This window comes from Gigantopelta aegis, unplaced genomic scaffold (assembly GCF_016097555.1).
Source record: "Gigantopelta aegis isolate Gae_Host unplaced genomic scaffold, Gae_host_genome ctg1973_pilon_pilon:::debris, whole genome shotgun sequence".
Lineage (NCBI taxonomy): Eukaryota > Metazoa > Mollusca > Gastropoda > Neomphalida > Peltospiridae > Gigantopelta > Gigantopelta aegis.
Genome location: NW_024532816.1, coordinates 106,629 through 132,500, shown reverse-complemented (window position 1 = coordinate 132,500; position 25,872 = coordinate 106,629). Strand labels below are relative to the sequence as shown.

General features: G+C 34.1%; 3 protein-coding genes across 3 annotated transcripts in view; 1 reads left to right on the top strand and 2 right to left on the bottom strand.

Moving 5' to 3' along the window:
* LOC121391242 (choline dehydrogenase, mitochondrial-like) overlaps positions 1-2,861 on the bottom strand; it is a 3,684-nt gene extending 823 nt beyond the window's left edge. The window contains 6 exon segments of the mRNA XM_041522934.1: positions 1-207; positions 549-705; positions 740-809; positions 811-903; positions 1,394-1,568; positions 2,299-2,861. The exon segment at positions 1-207 is cut by the window's left edge and continues 63 nt beyond it. Of these exon segments, the coding sequence (XP_041378868.1) occupies positions 1-207; positions 549-705; positions 740-809; positions 811-903; positions 1,394-1,568; positions 2,299-2,861 (1,265 nt within the window).
* A 733-nt stretch (positions 2,862-3,594) lies between these two features.
* Positions 3,595-14,840, top strand: LOC121391241. Its single transcript, XM_041522933.1, has 4 exons — positions 3,595-3,640; positions 4,281-4,529; positions 13,948-14,247; positions 14,710-14,840. Exons 1-4 carry the CDS (start codon positions 3,595-3,597, stop codon positions 14,838-14,840), a joined length of 726 nt encoding a protein of 241 aa, XP_041378867.1.
* A 7,100-nt stretch (positions 14,841-21,940) lies between these two features.
* Positions 21,941-25,616, bottom strand: LOC121391240 (dnaJ homolog subfamily A member 1-like). Its single transcript, XM_041522931.1, is given in 14 exon segments — positions 21,941-21,997; positions 22,592-22,674; positions 22,727-22,832; positions 22,886-22,909; positions 22,911-22,982; positions 23,056-23,118; positions 23,268-23,324; positions 23,672-23,716; positions 23,795-23,890; positions 24,014-24,102; positions 24,171-24,282; positions 24,979-25,002; positions 25,004-25,092; positions 25,583-25,616. Coding segments are annotated over 14 exon segments (951 nt in total).
* Positions 25,617-25,872: the final 256 nt, after the last annotated feature.

The window sequence follows — 25,872 nt, the reverse complement described above, 5'->3', positions numbered from 1 at the left end:
TTGCCTACGGGTAAATCTTGTATAACTGGAATTTGTGCTTCTTTCAGATGTTCAGCTGGACCTATTCCTGATAGGAGAAGGATATGGGTACTACCCACAGTACCTGCTGATAATATAACTTCTCTTCTTGCTCTGATGATCCTTTGTTTTCCAGTTACTTCATCTCTTACAATCACCCCTGTAACTTTTTTGTCATGTAATTCTAACCTGATAACATGAGTACGTAAAAGAAGAAACAAGTTGTCCCTCCATCTAACTGGATGTAAATATGCCTGAGCTGTACTCCAACGAGCTCCATTTTTATGTGTCACTTGAGTATATCCTACACCCACTTGTGTGTTGCCATTTGGATCTGTCACTTTAAATCCAGCTTCCTTAGCAGCTGACATGAACCAGTGAGCACTAGGTGTTTTGTACTTAGCATTCTCTACTCTTAAAGGTCCACCATTGCCATGATAACCCTCATCACCATCACTACCTCCCCAATCTTCGGATTTCTTAAAATATGGATAGACATCATTCCAACTCCATCCCTTTGCTCCATACACCTTCTCCCACGATCATAGTCCTTAGGACTACCTCGTATATGGATCATGGCATTGATAGAGGAAGATCCACCTAGTACTTTACCTCTCGGCCAATATGATTGCTGTTTTTTCATTGCCTGGTGTGAATTCTTCTGTGGTACAGTAACATATTGCCAATCTAGTGATGTTTTGTTGTAGATTTGGATAAGCACCTGGCATATGAATGTCACGATGATCATCCATTCCACCAGCTTCTATTAATAGTACAGTGAGATTGGGATTTTCGGGAGAGCCTGTTTGCCAAGACACATCCAGCTGATCCAGCACCCACAATGATGTAATCATATTCATTGGCATAACCTACTTTCAAAATAGTCTGGTGGGGATCCCAAAAGGCTATTCTAACAAACAGATAGGATATCATGAGGAAGGCAACAGCCCTTGTATACATATCGTTTCCTCCACCTATCGTTAGGTGAGTGGGAGGCTTACAATTAATTATAGCTGCAAATATTCTACTGTAAGTTTCTGAGCACCTGCAGCATTCAAAGCACCCTTTATTTGACACACCATTAGTTTTGTCTAACATACACTATTGTCTGCCATAACAAGATGCAATTTATCCTTGATAAATACTGATATAGGATCAACATTGATGGTCACAATAAAATAAAAATGACATGGACAATTTTTATTAAAAAATTATAAGATCAATAAATTTTATAACAAAACAGTTGTTAATGGTCCTCTTTAATTAAGTCAGAAGCTTTCTCAGCTATCATAATAACAGGTGCATTAGTGTTACCTGAGGTAATTTCAGGCATTACAGAGGCATCAACAACACGTAAGTTTTTAATACCTCTCACTCTTAGCCACGGGTCAACAACAGCTTTCCTATCTTCCTTACCTCCCATTCGACATGTTCCTGAAGCATGGTAGGCTGTACCAGCAATCTGACGAGTATACCAACGCCAAAAATCATCAGAGTCTTTTGGAAATGAATTCCGAGCATCAAGAGCAGGACAATGAAGAGATATATTGCTGTATACGGAAGTGTTAAGTAGTTTTTTTGTACTATTCGAACACCTCGTACAAATACTTCAACATCATCAGGATGATCCAAATAATTAGGAGATATTAAAGGCATAGCCTCTGGTCTCCTTACATTAAGTTTTAAAGTTCCTCTACTCTTTGGGTGTAATCCAACAGGTAAAAATGTCATTCCACTGACATGACCATTTTCATTTTTCTACATGAGAACCAAAAAAAATAGTTTGCTTAAAAGAGGAATAGCTCCAGATTTTTCTATGTGCTCCTTTGCAGGTGCTCCTCCAAAATAAATAACTTGCAAGTCAGGGTCCCTCATTCTCACTTGATTGATCAATTTTCTGAAATAAATTTGCCTCAATTATATTTCCCGCTATCATACCATCTTGAAACAATAAATATTGAAGAATACTTTTAAAAGATTCCCCAAGTGGTTTAGAGTATGTGAGTCCACTGTATAGAGAAATATTGTGTGCTAGATAAGTTAAAGCCAACATCAAGTGGTCTTGTAAATTCTCACCTACGGGTAAATCTTGTATAACTGGAAATTTGTGCTTCTTTCAGATGTTCAGCTGGACCTATCCCTGATAAGAGAAGGATATGGGTACTACCCACAGTACCTGCTGATAATATAACTTCTCTTCTTGCTCTGATGATCCTTTGTTTTCCAGTTACTTCATCTCTTACAACCACCCCTGTAGCCTTTTTGTCATGTAATTCTAACCTGATAACATGAGTACGTAAAAGAAGAAACAAGTTGTCCCTCCATCTAACTGGATGTAAATATGCCTGAGCTGTACTCCAACGAGCTCCATTTTTATGTGTCACTTGAGTATATCCTACACCCATTTGTGTGTTGCCATTTGGATCTGTCACTTTAAATCCAGCTTCCTTAGCAGCTGACATGAACCAGTGAGCACTAGGTGTTTTGTACTTAGCATTCTCTACTCTTAAAGGTCCACCATTGCCATGATAACCCTCATCACCATCACTACCTCCCCAATCTTCGGATTTCTTAAAATATGGAAAGACATCATTCCAACTCCATCCCTTTGCTCCATACACCTTCTCCCAACGATCATAGTCCTTAGGACTACCTCGTATATGGATCATGGCATTGATAGAGGAAGATCCACCTAGTACTTTACCTCTCGGCCAATATGATTGCTGTTTTTTCATTGCCTGGTGTGAATTCTTCTGTGGTACAGTAACATATTGCCAATCTAGTGATGTTTGTTGTAGATTTGGATAAGCACCTGGCATATGAATGTCACGATGATCATCCATTCCACCAGCTTCTATTAATAGTACAGTGAGATTGGGATTTTCGGAGAGCCTGTTTGCTAAGACACATCCAGCTGATCCAGCACCCACAATGATGTAATCATATTCATTGACATAGCCTACTCTCAATGTTGTATGGTGGGGATCCCAAAAGGCTATTCTAACAAAACAAATAAGACACAAGAAGGATGGCAACAGCTCTTAGTTGAATCATTAGGTTTGCTAATGACACACCCTCAGATTCATGGGGGTGGTTTCATTTACAATATCTCCAGATTACTAGCATAAATAGTATAAACTACGTGACTACAAAGTTTGTATTATTTATGGTACTAGTCTAGCCAGCTAGTACCTCCTTTTTTGATAAGCCTTTGCCCATCAGCTTATTATACAGACACACACATGATACATACATATATATAAAGTTAAATATAAACATATTATACCATCAATGTTTTGTCATGAAAAATTTGGTCCTAGTGCAAAATTTGGACCTAGGTCCAAATTTTGCAACGAAAAGGCTGCAAAATTAATTCCATTTTGGACCCAGACTTTATAATTTGGTGAAGAGAAATGCACATACAAATCATTTTATACTTCTTAGGCTGTGTCTACTTAAATTGAGAGTTTTAGCGACCTGGGGAACTTTTCAAGTGTCAAAAAGACAATGTCACAGCAGAGAGAAGATGGGAAACCTGACTAATGAAGTAAAAGGAAAAAGGCTGACAAACTAGCAATGAGAGAAGGAGAAATGTGTTATGAGAAGAAGTCGGGACAACTTTGTAATATTTTTTTCAGTTTCTTTTACTGTCTTACAATAAGTTATAATAGTGTTTCTATTTTCAGTGGATGAGGTATATGTACAATTGTTTCTTGTAAAACTAAAGAAATAAATGATGCATAATGTTATGTTGTAATAACAATCAGTACAATTATAATAATACAACAACAATGGTAAGTAAACTGATTGTAGTTTATTAAAGAAACAATGGTAAGTAAACTGATTGTATGTTTATTAAAGAAGTAATATTAAAGATTGACTTTAAAAAAATGTTTTTTTTTAAAAAACAATTAATATAAAAGATAAAAGAAAAATAACAAACTAAAAAACAAGCTATAAAAGAAATAAATAACAAGCTATAAATGAGAAAACAATATATAAACCATAAAAGAGAAAATTAAGAAAAAAATATATAAACTATAAGAATAACCTTTGAAACTAAAGTTAAGATTGACTTATTTTAGTGAAAACTGTTTTTTAGAACAAACTATTAAAGACAAAACTATTTAAAAGAATTAAACTATTTCTTAAGAAAAAAAATAAAACTATAAAAAATTACAGAAAAAAATACAAATGAAAAATTAAAAAAATAATATATATAAAATAAAATTAAAAAAATAAGATAAAAACTATCTCTGTAGTTGAAGAGTCCCCAAGGAGTCCAGTGAAGGTCTCTAATCCACCAAGAAGTCCAGTGAAGATCTCCAATCCCAAGAACAGTGAAGGCCTCCAATCCACCAGTGAAGGCCTCCAATCCACCAAGAAGTCCAGTGAAGATCTCCAATCCACCAAGAAGTCCAGTGAAGGCCTCCAATCCACAAAGAAGTCCAGTGAAGGTCTCCAATTCAACAATAGTAGGAAAGAGAAGATGGAGAGTTCCCAAGAGTCCAGTCAGTCCGCAAGTTGAGAACATAGAGGGAGAAAGAGAAGAATAACAACTGGATACTAAAGAATGGATGAAAAGTGGATGGATGGATGGATGGAAAGACAGCTCACCTTTTTCACCAGTGCTGCTCCTGCAGGGAAAGAAAAAAGAGAGTAGTTATGAACTGATGGTGACAATGAGTGGATAGAGAGTGAAGAGAGACAGAGGAAGTGAAAAAGGACCACCAACCTACACACACACACTGCACACACACACGCACCCTAGAAGATCAGAGCTCCCCCCGCCACTCGGCGGCCTGAGATATTAAAAAAAAATTTTTTTTAGGCCGCCGAGCGGCAGGAGGGAGATAATTTTTAGGGATTGTATGAGTGTGTGTATGGTGTATAGGCTGAATAGCCCAAAAAAAAAAAAAAATAAAAATAAAAAAGAAGAGGAAAGAAGGCTTGAAGGAAGTAGAGAGGAGAGAATGGACAGGAAAGCAAACTCATCTTTTTTCATCAAGAGAACATCAGAGAACTGAGAACAATCAATCCATCAGTGAACTGGAACAATCAAAATATCAGAGAAAACAATCAACTGGAGGAACAATCAAAATATCAGTGAACTGAAAACAATCAATCCATTGGAGAACTGAGAAGAATCAAAAATCAGTGAAAAAATCAATCCATTGGAGAGAACAATCAAAATATGAGAAAACAATCAATCCATCAGTGAACTGAGAAGAATCAAAATATCAGTAAACTGGAACAATCAATCCATTGGAGAACTGAACAATCAAAATATCAGAGAACTGAGAGAACAATCAATCCATCAGTGAACTGAGAAGAATCAAAATATCAGTAAACTGGAACAATCAATCCATTGGAGAACTGAACAATCAAAATATCAGAGAACTGAGAAGAATCAAAATATCAGTGAACTGGAACAATCAATCCATTGGAGAACTGAACAATCAAAATATCAGAGAACTGAGAACAATCAATCCATCAGTGAACTGAGAAGAATCAAAATATCAGTTAACTGGAACAATCAATCCATTGGAGAACTAATACTGAACAATCAAAATATGAGAGAACCAAAAAATCAATCCATCAGAGAATCCAGCAGAGAAAAATATCAGAACAAGAAACAAGCAAAATATCAGAGAACTGAGAACAATCAAATCCATCAGAGAACTGAGAACAAGCTAAGCAGATCAGAGAACTGAGAACAATCAAAGACGAGTAGTAGCGACGAAGACCCACGGGGCCTTGTATAACCTTGAAACATGAAGTCCTTTTATGTTATCAAGATATCTCAGTCATACGTCATTTTGACAAACACAAGGCACAAACCTGTGACAATTTCAATTTGCGGGAAATTCTGGCACACTATTGGCTCGTCAGGCGTGTAGACTACTAGTGGCTGATATTTCCCGCCATAATAATGGTGGGTCACGCGTTTCCTTGCTAGGTGTGTACACGTGCTCTTGATATATTTGGTTTAATAATTATTTATTTTAATCAAGTTGTATTTCCTTTAGGTATTAAAATTAACGTTTATTATTTAATTTGCTATTTGTTAACAATTTAATTTTAGGGTTCAGTGTCTATCAATACACAACAAATTTTAGTTTTAATTACACACGTATGATATTGAAACACTTCAATTTACTAGTGCTGATGAAAAACAGATGTGTGCTAACTGTGCTTTTTATTATTGGACTCTCCTTGACTAGACTGGAGACCTTTCAATTTCCTGACAAGATCAACTCTGAATCAAGAGCACCCACTATAGATATATAGATACTTACCATTAGTATCATCAAACTGACAATAATTTTATGTTTTGTAAATAATATTAAATATTCAGGATACATTTGCAAAATCAAATTATTTTCATATGTTGAGTAGACTGATACTCTTGCTAATCCAACCAGAGAGAAACACACCATTATAAGCATTATTATACCTAGATCTAGATAGAGTCCAAAATAGAACTCTTCTGAACTGATACCCATTCCAATGTGACATTAACAATGTCAAGAAAGAGTAATCTAAAATTGTTTTGTTAAAGTGTACTTGGTCACTGATATAAAATATTGAACCCACAGTTTGCTACTGTTTATTAATAACAGAAGTATTTGCAAATGAAATCATTAACAGTAGGGGGCGTACCTGGAAAAAATGATGAAGTGGGGGCGTGTCGGTTTATTAATAATTATCATTTTAAAATTTAATTAGACTAAGACAACATAATTGTTCTGTTTTTGTCTTTTCCTTCGAATTCTGTAACTACATCATCTAAAGAAATACTACCACTTAGATCAGTCTCAATTGATAAAAAGAGCAATATCTGTGAGTCTCTCTCAGTCATTGTTGTTCTTAAATAACTTTTGATTCTTTTTAGGCGGAAAAACGATCGCTCACATTGAGCAGTATTACAGCTAACGTCAATCCTATTTGTAGGGATATCTTCTTAATTGTTGGGAAAGCTGTTTGAAGTGGAAGAATGTGGGTAATACGTCGGTGACTTCAAACCTTATCCTGTAAAGTTCTTTTTGCCAAACACGCACTCAGTGGCAAGAGATTCTCAAACGTACAAGGACACCATGTGATGTAACTGAGATGTTCTAAGAAGTTAGAAGACGACGGATGACAAGCTTGTAAGGATTTCATAAGATCCAAATTGGTTTGAGTGAATCTACGATCCATCTCAGAGAGTATATGATCTAAAACAGGAAAGTAAATGTTAGTCTTCAAAGAGATTCACTGCTGTTAGAGACTCTCTATGACCCAGTACTGGCTGTACATTCAAAAGAAATGAAATCATCTACCCTATGAGGCCTCCTATGCTGTCTGGGTTCCTGAACTTCAATGTTGTGAATAGTAGCCACCTCTCTAATGTATTTATAGTCTGATCCCAAGTGTCATCGTTCCTTAGTGTCTTTAAGGTATCTGATGTGGAGATAACTAAATCAGCAGCTAAAGCCAGATCTATCTCTCTACTTTGGAGCTGATCAGATAATGATTTGGTGATCCCATTTATAGTAGGAAGATGACCAGACAGGAGATGAACTTAAAACTGTGAATTTGGTGCAGTAAACCAGTAGCCTCAATTGCTTTGGGTTTATCATTGCCTCTCAGCAATAGAATCAAGTGTGGCTAAGATGGAATCGAAGGTAGTGGCAATAACATCTAGTGACAAGTATCTACATGCCACCTAGTATCAGATAGTCTTTGCAATTGTCTGGTTTGTTTATCTGGACCACTGATTTTGCATCTCCAAGTAAATGACATGAGCTTTGCTGGATGACATAAAGACATAGAGAGATTGTACTAAGGAGAAGAATTCAAAAGCAGCAGAGAGTTGTTTTTTGACGCAGTCGAACAAGAACTAAATTGAGACAATGGGCATGACAGTGAACATAGATAGCTTGTGGAACCAACTCTCTAATGCGGCTGCTGAACACCACTACAAAACAACCATTCATTACTGAAAGCACCATCATACCCCTGAGAGACAATCATATTAACATCCAAGTTGTAGAGTGTTAAAGTGTCCAGTATATACTTAGACAAGTGCTTGCTCAGCAGTTAAATTAGAAGCTACGACAAAAGTTAGAAAACGCTCCACTATTGAATGAGTATTACATCAAGGTAACGAATGACAAAGTTGTTCTTGTTTTACTCATATGCTTAGTTTCGTCAGCTAGTATGGAGTAATACCAGCTTGCTGAACAGAGGTACATATCTGTTGTCTTAACATATTGGCCATTGATAATATTTTTGAATTCTCAGAGATGTATAAAGAGCATTTCTGGGACCATGAAAAATTTCTCTGCTACAACTGGGTCATGTTTTGCCACAAGAGATAGAATCTCCTTAAAGTTTACCTTATTAACAGACTCAGTGGATTCATCATGTCCCCGGAAAGAAAAATTTCTTGTCTGCTACAAAGTAGTAGTACCTCGGCTACCGTTTTGATGTAATGCCTGTTCTTCTTTATCTGCTCTGCTCTATTGCTACCTAGTTGTTCAATTGAACCCCACAGTTTGCTACTGTTAATAACAGTAGCAAACTGTGGGTTCAAATTGAACCCACAGTAAAGTAGTATAAATATTAATATTTATACTACTTAGCTCTTTCCAATAGAGTGTGTGGACCCAACAAACAAGAAAGATGTTCCAACCATATATTGGATACAAGAATAACACATTGTTTCTGCTGAAATCATTGATCAATGATAGGTTGCTGAGTAACACAGTCATCAGGATACCTAGGACCAAATTTTGCTGCCAAAAGTGGACCTATCTCTGGGAAAAAATTTTTGCAGTATATATAGGTCCAAATTAGGCAGCAAGATTGAGTCCTAGGTCCAAATTGAACTTGCATAAATTGGACCTAGGTCCAATTTTAAGTAGGAACAAATTTGCCATGACAGTTCCTTATAAAATGATTATCATAATTTCTAAAGCCAAACTTAAAAATCACTATTTCTTGTAACCAAAATATTCGAACAGACATTCATGCAGTGTACGTATCAGATAGATATCTTTGTCAGTTCCAAACATCTATAAGAGGACAAAGGATTGATTTTGGATATTTTGATAAAGCAAGTTCCTATAAAATATGCATGCAGATAGCTATATACTTGGCTAGGAAATAAACTCATCTTATAGAAAATTCGATATAATAATTAAATTATTAAGAGTATCTGTAGAAAAAAATTTTGGGATATATAATCGCCACCACAAAATAAATAAAAGTGGGACCACACTCTTGTTGCCTGAAGTTCATTATGATAACAAGTTTAAGTGCAGACTAAGTTAATACTATTCTATGAACACATGAAAACAGAGCTGCCCTCTTTTCAATTAGTACTGAGCAACTAAACTTGTTACATGACCAAAGTAGAATCTATGAATTATTGAATGTCATAGTCAATATTATATATTGTCATGCAAGTTATCTGTTAATACATCATTATCATACAAAGTGTTTCCAATACTATATAGCATGTATAGTTAAAGGAAGGACAATGTTAGCAACACTGCATGGATAACTGCTAGTGCAGTCAATTACTCAATATTAGTAAGGATATTATTAGAATGTGATGGTAAGCAGTATGCATTTCTGATGCTACTATCTTTGTCATTTGTATCCCAGTACAGTCCCTTTAATGTTAGAGTTTAGGGGATGACGATCAGGATCAGTTTAATACACACAAAGGGTTGGTTTCCTGCATTATACATAATCATACCAAGCTCCTTTTGGTGTAGGAATATAAGCATGTTGTCTATGAAGAATGAACACATAGTATAGACCAGTAGTAGAAACACACAAATCACTAGAGGAGCTAAAAGGACAACAGCAACTAAAGACAAGGAGTCCATATTTAATTGCACTTTCGGTCTGGGTACGAAACAAAATTAACTATTAATTTTAATTAACTACATAATTAACTACTATCAACAAAGTTAAATCATAATGGAATCCTTCTCTAGCACGTTTGGTCTTTTACTACTTCTAACCTGTGTGTTTCTACTACTGGTCTATACTATTTATGTGTTCATTCTTCATAGACAATATGCTCATATTCCTACACCTAAAGGAGCTTGGTAAAGGCTGAAAGTATATATATATATATATATATATTCTCTATACATATATTATATATAATGCTGAGATTTAGCATTCCCTGAAGGCTCAAATTAAGTTTCATTAATTGTTATTATTTAGGTTTTATTTTGGTCAGTTACCAATTCTTTCTTCAGAGATGAAGAAGGGCACTTTTATTTGGGAGATATTGATGAAGTGGTTAGTCATTGGACAACAGTGTTTCTTTTACTACTTATTAACACAGGCAAAAGGAGTGTGGTCCTATCTTTTGTTGGTGGACATTTCATAATGTATGGATTGTAGTATCTGATCGTGAAGCTATCAAGGTAATGATCATAATCTTATGCTCAATATTAAAATACAAGCATACGGTATTAAGGTGTCATAATTTCTACCATTGACACTAAAGGTGATAAAAGGTGTGAAAACTGTCACATTAACTCTTAACCCTAACTGTAGGTTCACCAAAATACGTAAAGAATTTAAAAGATCTTACATGTAATATATATATATATATATATATATATATATATAATATATATATATATATATAACTTTAAAAAATTAGTGTAAGAATTGCTAGGACTAGATTCTAGAAGATAGATGTTGCTTTAAGATATATATGAAAGACATGAAAATGGACAAAACAACTATCATGGCTCACTTCACAACTATTCAAACATTAAAGTGAAATTTCATTCCACATAGCATCCCTCATGGCAAAAAAACTACAAAGATTTGCTTTTTGGGTTCGAGTTCCAGGCTTTCTGGATAACTCAATATTTAATTGCTAATTATATTAATGACAATAATTATGGTAACCAAAACATGATTAAAATGACACAATGCTTTTTTAAGTTTATAAAGATACACCTTTGCACTGCACCAATAGATCTTTATCATTTATAAAACTACACTATTTCAAATTGATATTTTTTTGTTATAAAAGGTGGTCTCCACAATTAAATGTGTTAAGCCATTGATCACTAGTTTTAGTCGTGTTTGGAATCGAGAGAGGTACAAAATATATTTAATATTAATATAATTTAACATATATATATATAATATTTACAGATTTCTTGGTAAAAGTGTATTTACAGTTTCTGCATATAATGAGTGGAAGAATCGAAGACATACTTTTGATCCATCATTTGGAAGAAGGTATATATTTAGAATTACAAACAAAACAATCAATAGAATGTTCCTAGTTATCTTCAAAGTCTTGTACCTCGTTTTAATGAAGTGACTCAACAAGTACTCATTGATCATCTTAAAGTTTATGCTGATGGGTCAGACTGCAGTTGATATGAAGGAACAGTTTGCTACTACCACTTCACGAGTCATTAGCTGGGTATAACTAAAGCACTTTTATTGTGAATAATGTTTGTAATAGGTTGCTTTTGGTACTGACTTTTCTAAAGATCCTTATGTACAATCTCTCATTGGAGATAAAGGTCTACTTTATCCTCTTAGAATACCTTAGAAGGAGTTGAACGTCATCTACGAAACCCTTTATACCAGTAAATAAAATTCAGTATTTCAATGATTGACATTTATTTCCTTTAGTACTTGAAACCATTTTTAACCTCTAAATATACTACCACAGCACGTCAGTTACGTGATATTGGTAGACATTGTATAGAAGAGAGAATTAAAGCTATTGAGAATAAACAAGAAGTGCCTCAGAGATTTTGACTAATATTCTCAACCTCACATGTAAGCCTATAAAAATATTGCATATAATTCTATACTATAGTTAAACAGTAAAAACTAATGACTTAACAATAGAAGATTTGGTAGATGACTTTGTTACTTTCTATATTGCTGGTAAGACTGTGGATAGACACATGTGAATTATAGTATATTCGAAATAAAATAGGTCAGGAAACCACATCAAATGCACTTTCATTTACCTTAGTAATGTTACTGCAACATCCTGAGATATTAGAAAGGTTTGTATTGTGATCTGTTTTTTTAGTGAATGTTGTATGAAAAAATAATGTAATATTAAGGGTAGTAGCCGAGATTGATGAGGTGTTAGGTGATAAAGAGACTGTTTCCTATGAAGATTTGGATATAAAACTGATCTATACAACAGCTGTGAGTTCTAATGAATATTTAACACAATTTGACCCAGTCACTTGCCAATGGATAGGTTTTTAGAAGAAACATTAAGGATTTATCCTGCTGGTAATGTGTTAAGAAAGAATATTGAAGAGATTACATTATGTGATTACAAGATACCGAAGCACACATGGATAATGGCAAGTTTAATCCATACTTTCTTTCTTTAGCTAGTAATGTTTGTCATTATTTTAGGCTTTTGGATGGGGTACTCACAGAAATCCAGACAATTTTCAAGATCCCTTAAAATTTGATCCAAGTCGTTTTTGAACCTGGACAAAAACGGTTAGACTTGACAATATAGTGCAAATTGATTTGTTTCTAACAGACCAAGTCCTATATATTATATTCCATTTGGAATTGGATATCGATCTTGTATAGGACGTGTGTTTGCTATGGTATGATAAATGCACAAGCTAACTTTAGATAATGGAATATTGTACAATTGACACTTTGTATATGTGACATGAAGTTTGTGTATATCCATTAGATGGAAGCTAAAACAATCCTAGCTCTGCTTCTCCATCATTTCAGTCTGAGTTTACCAGATAACTATCAGTTGAAATGTGAACATCAAACTTACCACAAGACCAGTTGGACAAGTCCCTTGTACTTTAACCTCAAGAAAAAATCCTACCAGTAATGACTTTATTTAAAGCAATCAGCTATTACTATAATTATGGTTCAAATATATATTATAATTATAATAATCATCGATTGTTGTGGGTGTGGCTACACGTGTCTCTAGCTATAATGAATATAATTAAAATGTGCTTCAGCGCTAATTGTGTATAATAGGGAAGGAAATTCCTCACCTTACATTCCATGCATAAACACCTTTTTTTTAATAAAGGGCTTTTATCAACATAGTATAGTTACGTAATCATAACACAACAATGACGCGTTGGTTATATAAACTGTCAAGTGCCTTGAAAAATTTCCTTAGTTTCAAGATAATGGCTTCTTTCGTCAAACGCATATCTCGAAGAAACAAGTAAGACCTAATGTCAGTGTCTACCTTTCATTTTTGCAACCTATAATCTTTTGTTTAGAAGTAGTGACGTACCACTAGTGAAGAAAGAGTTAACTTATGGACGCAATCCTGATTCTATTCCCCATCTACCATTAGCACAATGGAAAGAAGAAGTTGTGTCTGCATATACAGGTCCTAACTGTGGAATGACCCAGTTAGATCTTCAATCTGAAAGCTTTTCTAGTTCTTCTGTTGGTGGTGTTGATGATTGGAACACACCTTCGGAGTATGCATATGGTCTCTCTCTCTCATTATATGAGGAAGATAGAAAAAGAGAAAAATAAACCTCATCAACGATATACCCCAACGTCAACCATACATTGTCGGAGACCCAATAGCTGATGTTTTTTGCAGTTGTTGTAAGAGAAAATAATGCCATCCTTGCAGTTGCAGATGGCGTTAGTTGGGGCAAGAAACCACGACTTTCAGCTCGTTGGTGCAGTTCAGTCTGCAGTGACGACTATAACAGAGAACATGCACAAATTAAAATCCAAATCCATCGTCGACCATTCTCTCAAAACTACTACTAGAATCAATACATAATGCTCATCACTCTATTATGCAACATCATGCAACTCTTACTACATTGAGCGTGGGCTGTTGTTTGTGAACTAAAACAGTCCAAGAATTCATCTTCAACAGAAGAATGGGGTCTTTTTTTGTAGCCAGTGTGGGTGATAGTCCAATCTGTGTCTACTGTCCTCACACTCAGCAAGTCATTGAAGCAACCATAGGCTGTCATCCTGAAGATGGTGATCGCAATGTTCATATTTCAGGAGGAGCATTAGGACCTGCTATCGGAAGTTTACCTGACCTTGATAATCTTACTCTTGCCTATATGCCTGTACATCCTGACGACATTGTCCTTCTCATGTCAGATGGCATATCAGATAACCTCTCACCTCGTTATGTTCAATCTTTCGAAAGCAATGATCCCAGACACAGCCAAAGCAGCAATCCAGAAAGTAATAATAGCACTGATGAAAGTCCTAATAGCAGTCAAAAAAATCCTAGTTTAAGACACGAACAGTGTCCAGGTCTGACAATATACGACAGTCCACATTGTACCCCAAAACATAATAGGAGCCCGGATAGTGGAGTAGAAATTTTAATGGATCTCGATTCTCCTTATAGTAGTCCTTTTAACAGTCAAGACAGTATCGATGGTGGTAATGGTCCTGTTATTTGTGATACAAGTCATATTAGAACAATGATTCATGTAGAAAACAGAGTACCAAGCCCTAAATTTGAAAGACAAGGATCATCTCTCGAAATAAAAACATGTTGTGAGAATATTTCCTGTGATGAGTTCTTTACTGCGTAAACATCACAATCTAATGTTGCATCACATGACTGCTCAAACAGTAGCAGCATATTTGATGAATTTTGTTGTCGAATTAACTATTACAAAAGACTTTTCCGTGCAGATTGTATTGAACAAGGTATAGATATTAAAAGAAAATCAAAAGGAGATCCAGAGTTTGCAGCATTTGTAAAACAAATGCCAGGAAAACTGGATCATGCAACTATTGTCACCTACAAAGTTGGTCGACATTAAAATACATGTATTGTTTATCATTTGAGTATTACTGTTTAATGAAACAGTTGTTACTTTTACAAATTATTTTCCTCTTTTATAATTAAACATCAACTAAACCAAATACATTATAACAATAGGTTGTGGTGTATTCTGTTTTTTTGAAGGACGTCTGGTCATGTTTGCAGGATATTCACAAAGAATAGTGACCTATTAAAATGAACTAATAGTAAACAATGTATGCACAAATGACAAACATAAATACCGAGATGTACTAGAGTGTTTTTTTGACTATATTCATTGGAATATTTGATTGTATTTAGTTGTAAACAAGTGAATGGGTTATTGACCTATAGTACCTATAATGATATCATTCCATTGATGAACCCTGTGATGTAGTGATACGAACCAACGAACCAATAAACCAACGTGAACTTTTGATATAGTTTGTTATCGTTTTGTTAACAATGACAAATCTCATTGAAACCAAATGACTGATTTCTAATCCAGATTATTAAATATATAATTGTTAATAACAAATATACTACTGTATATAACTGAATAAAACTACCACTGTGACAATACAGCTCCCACTTAGCGTTATTTTATTGATATGTTGATAAGTTGTGAATATTATTATATAAATATTTCAAATGCTTCTAATCATATGATTGTGTCAACATTCAAATGAATCAACTTGAAGAATTTGTGTGTGACAATCGTTATATTCAGTTAAGTAATATCCAATGATGTGAACGTGTTAGCAACTAATGAATTAATTTAAAAAGAAGTCATGATTATACTTAAAAGATATCACTAGTTCTTCCTATTATGGATGACAATATTAATACATAATACCAATTAATAACTATAAAATATGTTCAATCCACACACGTCATATCCTGAAGAAGGTCTATATATACTTAATATAGAGCAAGAAAGTTTTACTTAATAGTATCAGTAATAATAACTATACAGATCATTAAGTTTTAGTCATAGTACACTTTATCTCCATATAAGGTATCTTGACTATACCACATAGTAACTGTGATAATAACTATTATTATCTAAAGACAGCCCTCTAAACTGATTTTGTTATCAACGAATTGATCTTTGTGTCTAGTGCTAACAATAGGTAGCTAACGAGGTGTGAATTATTAGTAAATATTATTTATCTGCTTCTTCTTTAGTTGCAGACAATAACAAAATGAAAAAGAATTAAAATAGGCATTGATAGTTGTAAGTAAAATGGTCCAAAACAATCAAGTTAACATTCTCAGAATAGAAAAACATGTATTAATAGGAGATGAGAATAAGTGATAACTTTCTTACTACTTTATGATTAATCTGTTGTATATCAAAGTTATGCCTTTTAAAAACTTAACTTAAACAAATGTCCAGAGAACATATCTTTATCAAAGATAAGAGAAATAAAACAAAATTTCATGAGAAGACCTAATACAATATATTCCATGTCTGTGTGTAAGTAGCACATGTATAGCATGAGCTCTTATAATCACTTTTGAAGTGTTATTATAGTAATAGGTCAACACTTTGATGTTGTGTTTGTCATCCCGTACAAAGTTCCCCTACATAGTAGTATTGGTGGAAAACACCAACACAGGTAGATGTAATCATAACGAACTTTGTACTTGCCAAAATCAATATCTCTCTTTGATGTCAAACCTATATAGTATATATATATATATATATACTATATATAATTATATATATATGTTTATTATCAACAGAAAAGCTTAGAAATGTGTCTACAATTATAATAACTGCCATTTCACTGTGGCCTAAACTGTCATACAGACACAATAAAGTGATAGAATTTATTACTATTTATAAAGCAATAAACAATTTCCTTTAAAGGTAAAAGGAAAAGCCAATCAGCATTACATCATAACGTTGTCACAAAGGACTTGATGACATCAATTATTAAGTCAATATTAAGGTAGAATAGTTCATCAAGGAAATGGTAAGCATATCCTTCAATGGTGCTTGTTCTAGTCCAATACTAATATTTCAAAGTATTATTAAACAAATGTCCTTATTCTATAAAAAGGCTTAATTGTATCATACTAATACACATGTACTTCATAATGTCTATATTAGACACTATTAGGAATACAATTAAGTACTCTGACTTTGGTAACACAGTGTGATTATAGTTACTTCATTGTGTATAATTATAGTACTGAGCTTACGCACGCATGCTGACAAATGGTTTATATTACAAATTTGATGTATAGACATGAAGTCTATGGGAATACTCCAATCTCATTGATAAGAAGGATACTATGGTTATGAAAACTATAGTGTTGCTTTAAGAGAGATTATATGAGAACTAGACCATATTAGGGTTCACTAGAGATGAGATCAGCTAAAGTTATATAGGCTCACTAATACCCACTCTGACCATGTGACATTCTATAGTACATCAGTAATAAGTCATGTGAATCATGTCTTAAGTCATGTGACTTATATGATCAAAAACAACATGGAGCTGTGAACAACTGATTTAATGAAATTATCTACTGATACCTTTATTTAACCCTAAATATAGTAACAGACAATTCATGTTGCTATTTATAGTAACAACATACAAAAGCAATCTTCTCAGTTGATTTTTGACAGTGTTAATAATTGAAAAGATATATATGCCATAGGTGTAGGAACAATTTTGTCATTCGGGGGGCACATATGTAACATTTTTAACATTGTTCAGTTTAACAATGAAGTATTTCAATAACAACCAAAATAAACCTTCTGTCGTTTACACTGACAAAAATTTTAAAAATGTTTTTTACATAAAATGTGCATCTACAGCTGTAAATTGTATTATGAGGATAGGGATTGAAAAGTGGCTAATATAAATCAGTTGATTGTGAAACCATCTCACTATATACCAAAAATATTGGGTGGGGGGGGGGGGGCACGTGCCCCCTGTGCCCCCCTCTTCCTACACCTATATATGCACACACAATCTATGACAACAAAGCCTTTAAAATCCACACATGCACAATGAAACTAATAGTTCCTGTCTTATAAGTGTCAGAGATAGTTTTAATGTAAAAACCAGTACACTTAGATACCAATGTTAAAGTCTCAGTTCTTAATATTAACTTCATCACAAAGTACCATTTACGACAAAAGGCCATAACCATTGAAGTCTATTCATACCTTACTTGATCTCAAACTGTTTGCTCTGATAAAGGCAATGAAATCACGATCATTTCAGTAACACCTGTCATAATTACTGTTTTGTTACTCAATATCTAAATAATCTAATGGACACTATGTACAAAAAAATAATAGTATTTAAAAAAATTACCTTGCTCTCAACAACTGTAGGCGTGGACCTCTCAGATTAGGTGTGGCTCTCATGGTAAGCACTAGCTAGTTATTTTTCTAGAACTTTCGGTTATTCAGTTACGTCAGGGATTAGTTGGGTTGAAGCCTTCCATGCAGAAACATATATTGAAATTAAATATGACAGGAGTAGAATTAAACAATATCATGAGTTGTAATGGCATAATATATATATAATATATATATAAACTATTCTAAATACATAGACTTGTTTTGATCAAACAGTATAATATGATACAGAAAAATACTAATAGATATTAGATATACATATATTACAACTAAAATAACCAAACTTCATTTCTAGAAGTATCGCACACACAAACACATCGCCTGTTTCATCTACAGCTATACCACGTGGTCGCTTTAATTTTTTCTCCTCCAGGTGTTTGAGAACAAAAAGTACTAATGAATTTACCAGAGCTTGAATCAAACATGGCAACTTCAGGAGCAAAACTATAGCTCACATAGACAATATTCTTGGTATCATCGACAGCTACTTTAATTGGATACAATAACCTATCATGTTTAAATTCAGCTACACATCTGCCATAACACTCATCTTTTGTACGCGATTGTTGTCTCGATCACAGACATATATCATCCCTTCTTTGTCAATTGCCATTCCTAAAGGGTATTCAAATTTGCCAAGAGAAGAACCTCTTTGTCCAAATTTATGAGACAAATAGAATTCTGGTGTCAAAACTTGAATCTGATGGGTTGAAGGAATCGCTAACATAAATACGACCACCTGCATCTAAACATGCATCATATGGTAAATTGAACTGAATATCGCCATTTTTTTCTGTTCCAACTGCAATAAGAGGTAATCCTGTTATTGAAAACAGTTGTATGCGATTGTTTTTGCTGTCCACTACAATAATTTTGTTTTCTTTAGTAATTGCTATACCAGTAGGCTCATGTAACTCACCATTGATTCACCATGGAGTTCACTGTTCCTAGTAGGTACACCAGACAGACGATTGTAAATGATACTCTCCTTTGTTAGTTGACGCCTTCCAAATGTCTTCATTATGAAACTCTCTTTTGTGACCAATGATACTGAGTTACCTCGCCATTCGGATACTGCTAAAAGACCATTCTTGGTGATGGCTATATAGCTGATGGACCATCCAAGCCTTTGATCCTTTTGTTTGGTAATACTCTTGGAGTTGTTGATGATGCTACATCACTCTGCAATGATTTCATATGAAGGTCCTTCGGACTCAATTCATCATCACGAATTGAATCATAACTATTGCTAAGTGCCTTTACTTTAAAACCAAGAAAGCATTAACATAATCTCGACTAGTCTGATGGGTACTTCAAAGTCATCACTAGCAACACATCCTCTGCTGCTTCTCTTGGCCATATCCTTGCTCTTGAGCCCCACCCTGCAGTTTGCATTCAAGTAAAAATATTCATTGAAATTTGAATACGTAAAATTATATTCAAACTGGCATAACTCCACAGTGCATGATCTATACTTTATACGTATATTAATATTACAATATAATATTATCATTATTGATATTACAAACACAAATAAACAGATGATGATAAGTATACTTTAAAATGAAATTTTTTTATTCCTGATCACTTTTGACAGATCTAGTAACAGGAACTAAACGAAAACACAAGAAAACAAAAAATCAACAAGTATGGTAGAATTAAATATTCTTCCTGAGAAGAACCATCTAATACATTAGCTGTCTCTATCTCTGCATACACCAGCAATGTAATTCGGATTAATAACATCACAAAGTGAAATATAGAGAAAAAAATGTTCTGATTCTCCCTTACTACAAAGTTAATGATTCTGGTGTATTGAATGGCGTTGTAATAGGCGTCTAGAGCTAATGCTGTGTACAGAGGGATGAACACGACATGCCATGTTCCCGTCAGAACTTGTTCCACTCGTAAAGTCAATAACAACACGAAAAAGAGCAGACCCACACTGTGTAAGAATGCTTCAAATGGGCCCACACCGAGCCAAACCACCATCTCTCTCATAGATAGCAACATAATGGCCCCCTGCTGAATTCAACAAGTTTACCGCACCCACCATTGCCACGCCCACAAAAATTTGGAAATTATATTATGCGTGTATCTTCCATGTTTTAATACATAATAAAAGAAACACTTTCTTCCTCTTGTTTCTGGTTCTGGCAATGTAATCTACATAATTATAATATAATAATAATTACAATAATACATATTGTCAAGTATTATAAAGCATAACAACTAATGGCCAGGCTGTATTATAGATACAATGGTATATAATAAATAAACCATCCCTCACTAAAACATTATTAAACTTTCAGTTTCAGAATACCAAACAAAACTAAATTAGAATATATTGAAATGTCATTAAGACTGCAAAACGAATACAACTAACCTCTAAAAAGTCTAACTGATCAATATCTACTGAAGAGGTAGAGATTGAAGTCTACAACAAATAACTTTAAAGTACTGTAACAATCTCTTTTTACAAATACCTCAATTTTGGAGCCTAATTTCTCACGCAATTGAAGTGCTAAATTAATTGCTCTGTTAATAGCAGAGCCCACACCATAGATATGGACCTCAAGACCACTGTAAACAAAATGAAAAAGGGTTACTCCTATTGTTGTAGGTTACTTTTGCTGTATGTTAAATACATTGATATTAATACTATAACTGGTCTACAATGTCAGTCATGTTATATTTACCCTTCATCTAATAATCTTTCACATGTTGTTAATTGCTGTGTGAAATCACTGGAGCTAGTAACATATATATCATTAAGTCGTTGAGGTAATTTGATAGATCGACCGGCTCTACTTTGTTGACGGGATTCTACAACATGTAAACATAAATACATGACATCATGACATGAATTGTGATTATTAATGATCTATTTAAATGAAATACAATTGAGATAAGTTGACTATTTAATAATACAATATATTCTTGTAAATGATAGGAAGTCATCCCTTTGCTACACATAGTTATGATCTCATGTTGCTTGACATTTCTGGGAAGGGAAAACACGTCTAGAGACTCTGTTAATAAAGCTGTCTTGTGAAATGGGTATGACTGAGAGCAAAGACAGTACGTAGATTTTCAAATGTCACACATGTATGACAACTAGTATGTCTGTTTGGTTTTTATGAAAGCTACTTGTATTGATATTCTCATGTCTTCTATTGCCATTTCAAGAATGCAAGATGACATTATTGCAATCATGACAATAAGCACTTTGATTGGCCTGCACAGATTCATGCTGGAGCAATTTTTATAGGAACAGAATCTCCTGATGCTTCCCTCCCAAGAATAATTGGGAGACATTAGACTATACTATAGTTAATGTTTCAGGTTTAGGAGGTGAGGATCAGGAAGTCCATGCTTTGTGAACATTGTGCTGATATTTGTATTGAGCAAAAGAAACATTATTCAATAAATCCATCCAACTTTAACTAAGTTCTAATTTTACTTGTTCTGTTCGGTTGTTGTCTTCGTTTTACACCATCTGCCCTGGAAGACATCTGCTCAATAAATAAGGGGTGGGGCTTAGCCCCTCCTACAATCAATTAAGTTAAGTACTAAAAATTAATAATTGTTTATTAAGAATTTAGTAATTTTGTGAAAAACACAAAACCAACAATACTTCATAATTATAATTATATCAATTATTTTAGAATAATGCAAGGATAAATAATAATAAGAACAATAATAATAATTACTGCATGAAAAGGAGTCCACTCCTACTGAGTCTGACATTGTACTGTTCGAGCACCTCCCATATGGCCATCACTCTCATCCTAATAAACAAAGAGAGAGTATAATATTAACAAGTTGGCAATATAAGCATTTAACAATCAGCTGTTTTATTCAAATAATCAAGAGTTGTGATATAATGTACTGTATTATTGTCTAATGTTTTTTTGTATTAGACACTTGAACTATTACTCACTGAATATCTTCTTTCTGTCTTTCTGCCTCTGGATCAATGTCCTCAAGATGTGCCTATTGTATATAATGATATAATCAAATTACAAGTGATATGGATTACAAAATGTAACATATTTTGTGTACTATATGTAAGATTTATTTCACATTTTTAATTTAGGTAATCTGTGATTTTCTGTTCAGAGAAAAGATTAAAAAATTACGAAAATTGTACAGTAAGACATTTAGATATGAAGTGATACTGACTTGTTCACAATCATCTGGTATAATTACATCATCTTGTTCAGGAAGCAGTTTCTTCAGCGTTTTCAAAATCATTGTCTGATGACAAAAAGTTATTTGGAGGAAAGACGACCTGGAGAGAGATAAAAGAGATATATTCATTCACGCACACACACACACACACACACACACACACACACTGAAATATTATAACATAAGCTTACATTAAATTTTATGACAAGTCGTCCTTTATCAAATGGGTTCCTATATTGAGGCATACCTTCATTGAGTACCACCTTTACATCACCTACAATTATCATACATAATTATGACTTCATACACAGAAGAGTAATACTGACCATGTTTGATGACTTCTCCAGGTAAAGTCTGAACTACAAGCTTTCTATCATCCAATGTTGTGATGATCTTCTTACAACCCGTCAGTGCTTCAGCTAAATTGACATCCTAGCAAAGAAGGGGGAGGAAAGAAGAGTAATAAACCTGCACATGCATCTTACTAGTGTCATAAAGAGATCGGTGTCCCTTCCGTTTAAAAAGATGATGCTCACTCTCTTCCAAGAATATAAGAACATCTCCAGTCTCATAACCAGGTTGCTAGAAGAGATAACAAGAATGTCAACAAATATAAAGAAGATAGAAAGAAAGTGCACTGTGAAGTAATACATACCTGAGTTGATTCTCCTCTAAATGTGACTTTGTCTCCATCTTTCATGCCTTTATCAACATGTACCTGATGACAGAATATATAATAATAAACTAAATCTCTTTATCATTGCCCTTCGCTTTGTCCATCCATCTATCATCATGCATCCATCTATCTATCCATCCATCCATCCATCCATCCATTCATCTATCCATTTTATCCATCGCTAGCCACACCTCTAATATCTTCTTATCACTGACTACTTTATGTCCATAGCACTCTTTACATTTGTCCTTATCTATATAAAAATTATCCAGTTACATTATTAACACACACTATATAACAAATTATTCAGTTACATTATTAACGCACTATATATATCAAATTATTCAGTTACATTATTAACACACATTATATAACAACTTATTCAGTTACATTATTAACACACACTATATAACAAATTATCCAGTTACATTATTAACACACACTATATTATCCTACCATTGATAATCTCCCCTTTTCCTCCACACACGTTACATGGCAACATTTGTCGTGCCACAAATCCAGGAGCAAGTTTGTTGCATAGCAACCTATAGGAATTAATAACAACTATATATTATGATTATGTTTATTGTCTTACTCTAGTTCCTTGTCCATCACACACAGTACACGTTCTGACAGCACCCTTTATGTAATGATATAATATTGTCAATTATTTGTCATTAGACGTTTTTAATTATTTTTTATTAATGTAGGAGCACACCTCTTTGCCTCCTTTTCCTTGGCAAGCAGAACAAATAACATTTCTTTGGATAGCCAGTTTTCTTTTGCTTCCATTGTACATCTCATCAAGTGATACCTATGGAACAATGTCATGTGAGTGGAGAAACAGATTGATAAGTGAGAACTTGAAGGATAGGCAAATTAGATTAATAAATGATCAAACAATGGACAAAGTCCTGTTATGTGGAATGATACATACTCTAAGTTGATACATCATGTCTTTAGTTCTCTTCTCTCGTGAGCGTTTATCTCTTCCCATACCAAACACAATATCAAATATATCCATTGCTAGAATCAAAAATGAGAGTCAATTTCACACAAACTGTATTATATAAATTAAATTGAATTTGAATTACCTGAGTGTCCACCTCCGCCACCTTCTTTGAGAGCTTCTTCACCTCCTTTATCGTAAAGTTCTCTTGTCTTCTCATTAGATAATACTTCATATGCTTGAGCTATTGACTTGAACTAGAAAGATAAAAAACATTTTCATAATGAACATCAGTACTTACCACAGTGACCTAGGATAGCTACCATTAGTGAACTCTAGACTAGTGAACATCAGTACTTACCACAGTGACCTAGGATAGCTACCATTAGTGAACTCTAGACTAGTGAACATCAGTACTTACCACAGTGACCTAGGATAGCTACCATTAGTGAACTCTAGACTAGTGAACATCAGTACTTACCACAGTGACCTAGGATAGCTACCATTAGTGAACTCTAGACTAGTGAACATCAGTACTTACCACAGTGACCTAGGATAGCTACCATTAGTAAACTCTAGACTAGTGAACATCAGTACTTACCACAGTGACCTAGGATAGCTACCATTAGTGAACTCTAGACTAGTGAACATCAGTACTTACCACAGTGACCTAGGATAGCTACCATTGTGAACTCTAGACTAGTGAACATCAGTACTTACCACAGTGACCTAGGATAGCTACCATTAGTAAGCTCTAGACTAGTGAACATCAGTACTTACCACAGTGACCTAGGATAGCTACCATTAGTAAGCTCTAGACTAGTGAACATCAGTACTTACTACAGTGACCTAGGATAGCTACCATTAGTAAGATAATTCCCAAATACCAATAAATTAAGCTTTATACTAGTTATTAAAGTAACAAAGTGTCAATACAACAAAATTGTTGTTACCTTCTCTTCATTTTCCGATCCTGGGATTTTTATCAGGATGATACTTAAGAGCCATCTTACGATAAGCCTTCTTCAATTCTGCCTCAGTGGCATCAGGTTGAACACCCAATAAATCTGAGGAACGCAATATAAAAGACAAAATTCATCACTTTATTTTTAATATCAGCTATATCTTTTGTTTGTTTTGAGGAAGTAAGTCATTTGTGGTCAGAATAGTACAAGTGCCATCAATTTTTAACCCTCACATTGAGTAGACTTCTACTCTGATGTAATAGTAATGATATTATGTACATTTGTGTATAACTAATGTATCTATTATAAATTACAAAGATTTAGTCTAAGGAGAAATGTTATTAAAGTAGTCCTTTGACAAAACAAGGGTTTTCTATTATTATATAATCCTAATTGCATAGTTCTTAATGTAAAACGACACCTCTAACTATAAACGAATGAACTGTAAGTGACAATAAGAACAGTTACACTTTTTTGTGAAAATACTTATCAATAATATATTGTTACAGGAACCAACTCAATATGAATAATTTAATAGTCAATAATTTCCCCTCAGGGTTAGTGAATAGAAGATTGTCCTCTTCAAACTTACCATAAAACTTGGTATCTTTCACTGTTTTGCTCATTTTCTTCGTAGAACTTTAGAAAGTGAAATAAAAAAAGAGGAGAATCCACTGGAAGCTTCCACCACCTGGGTTTTAGATGACGTCATATAGTATTGGCTCCGCCCACTATTCATCATGGCTTCCAGTGTTGAGATTGAATCTCCTGTTACTGATACTCTTCCGACGGAGTCCCAACCTCCCGCAACTTCTGGTGAGGAAAAACAACGACAGGAGAATGTCTTGGCTGCGGGTATACTTGGTGCTCTTAAACCTGCTG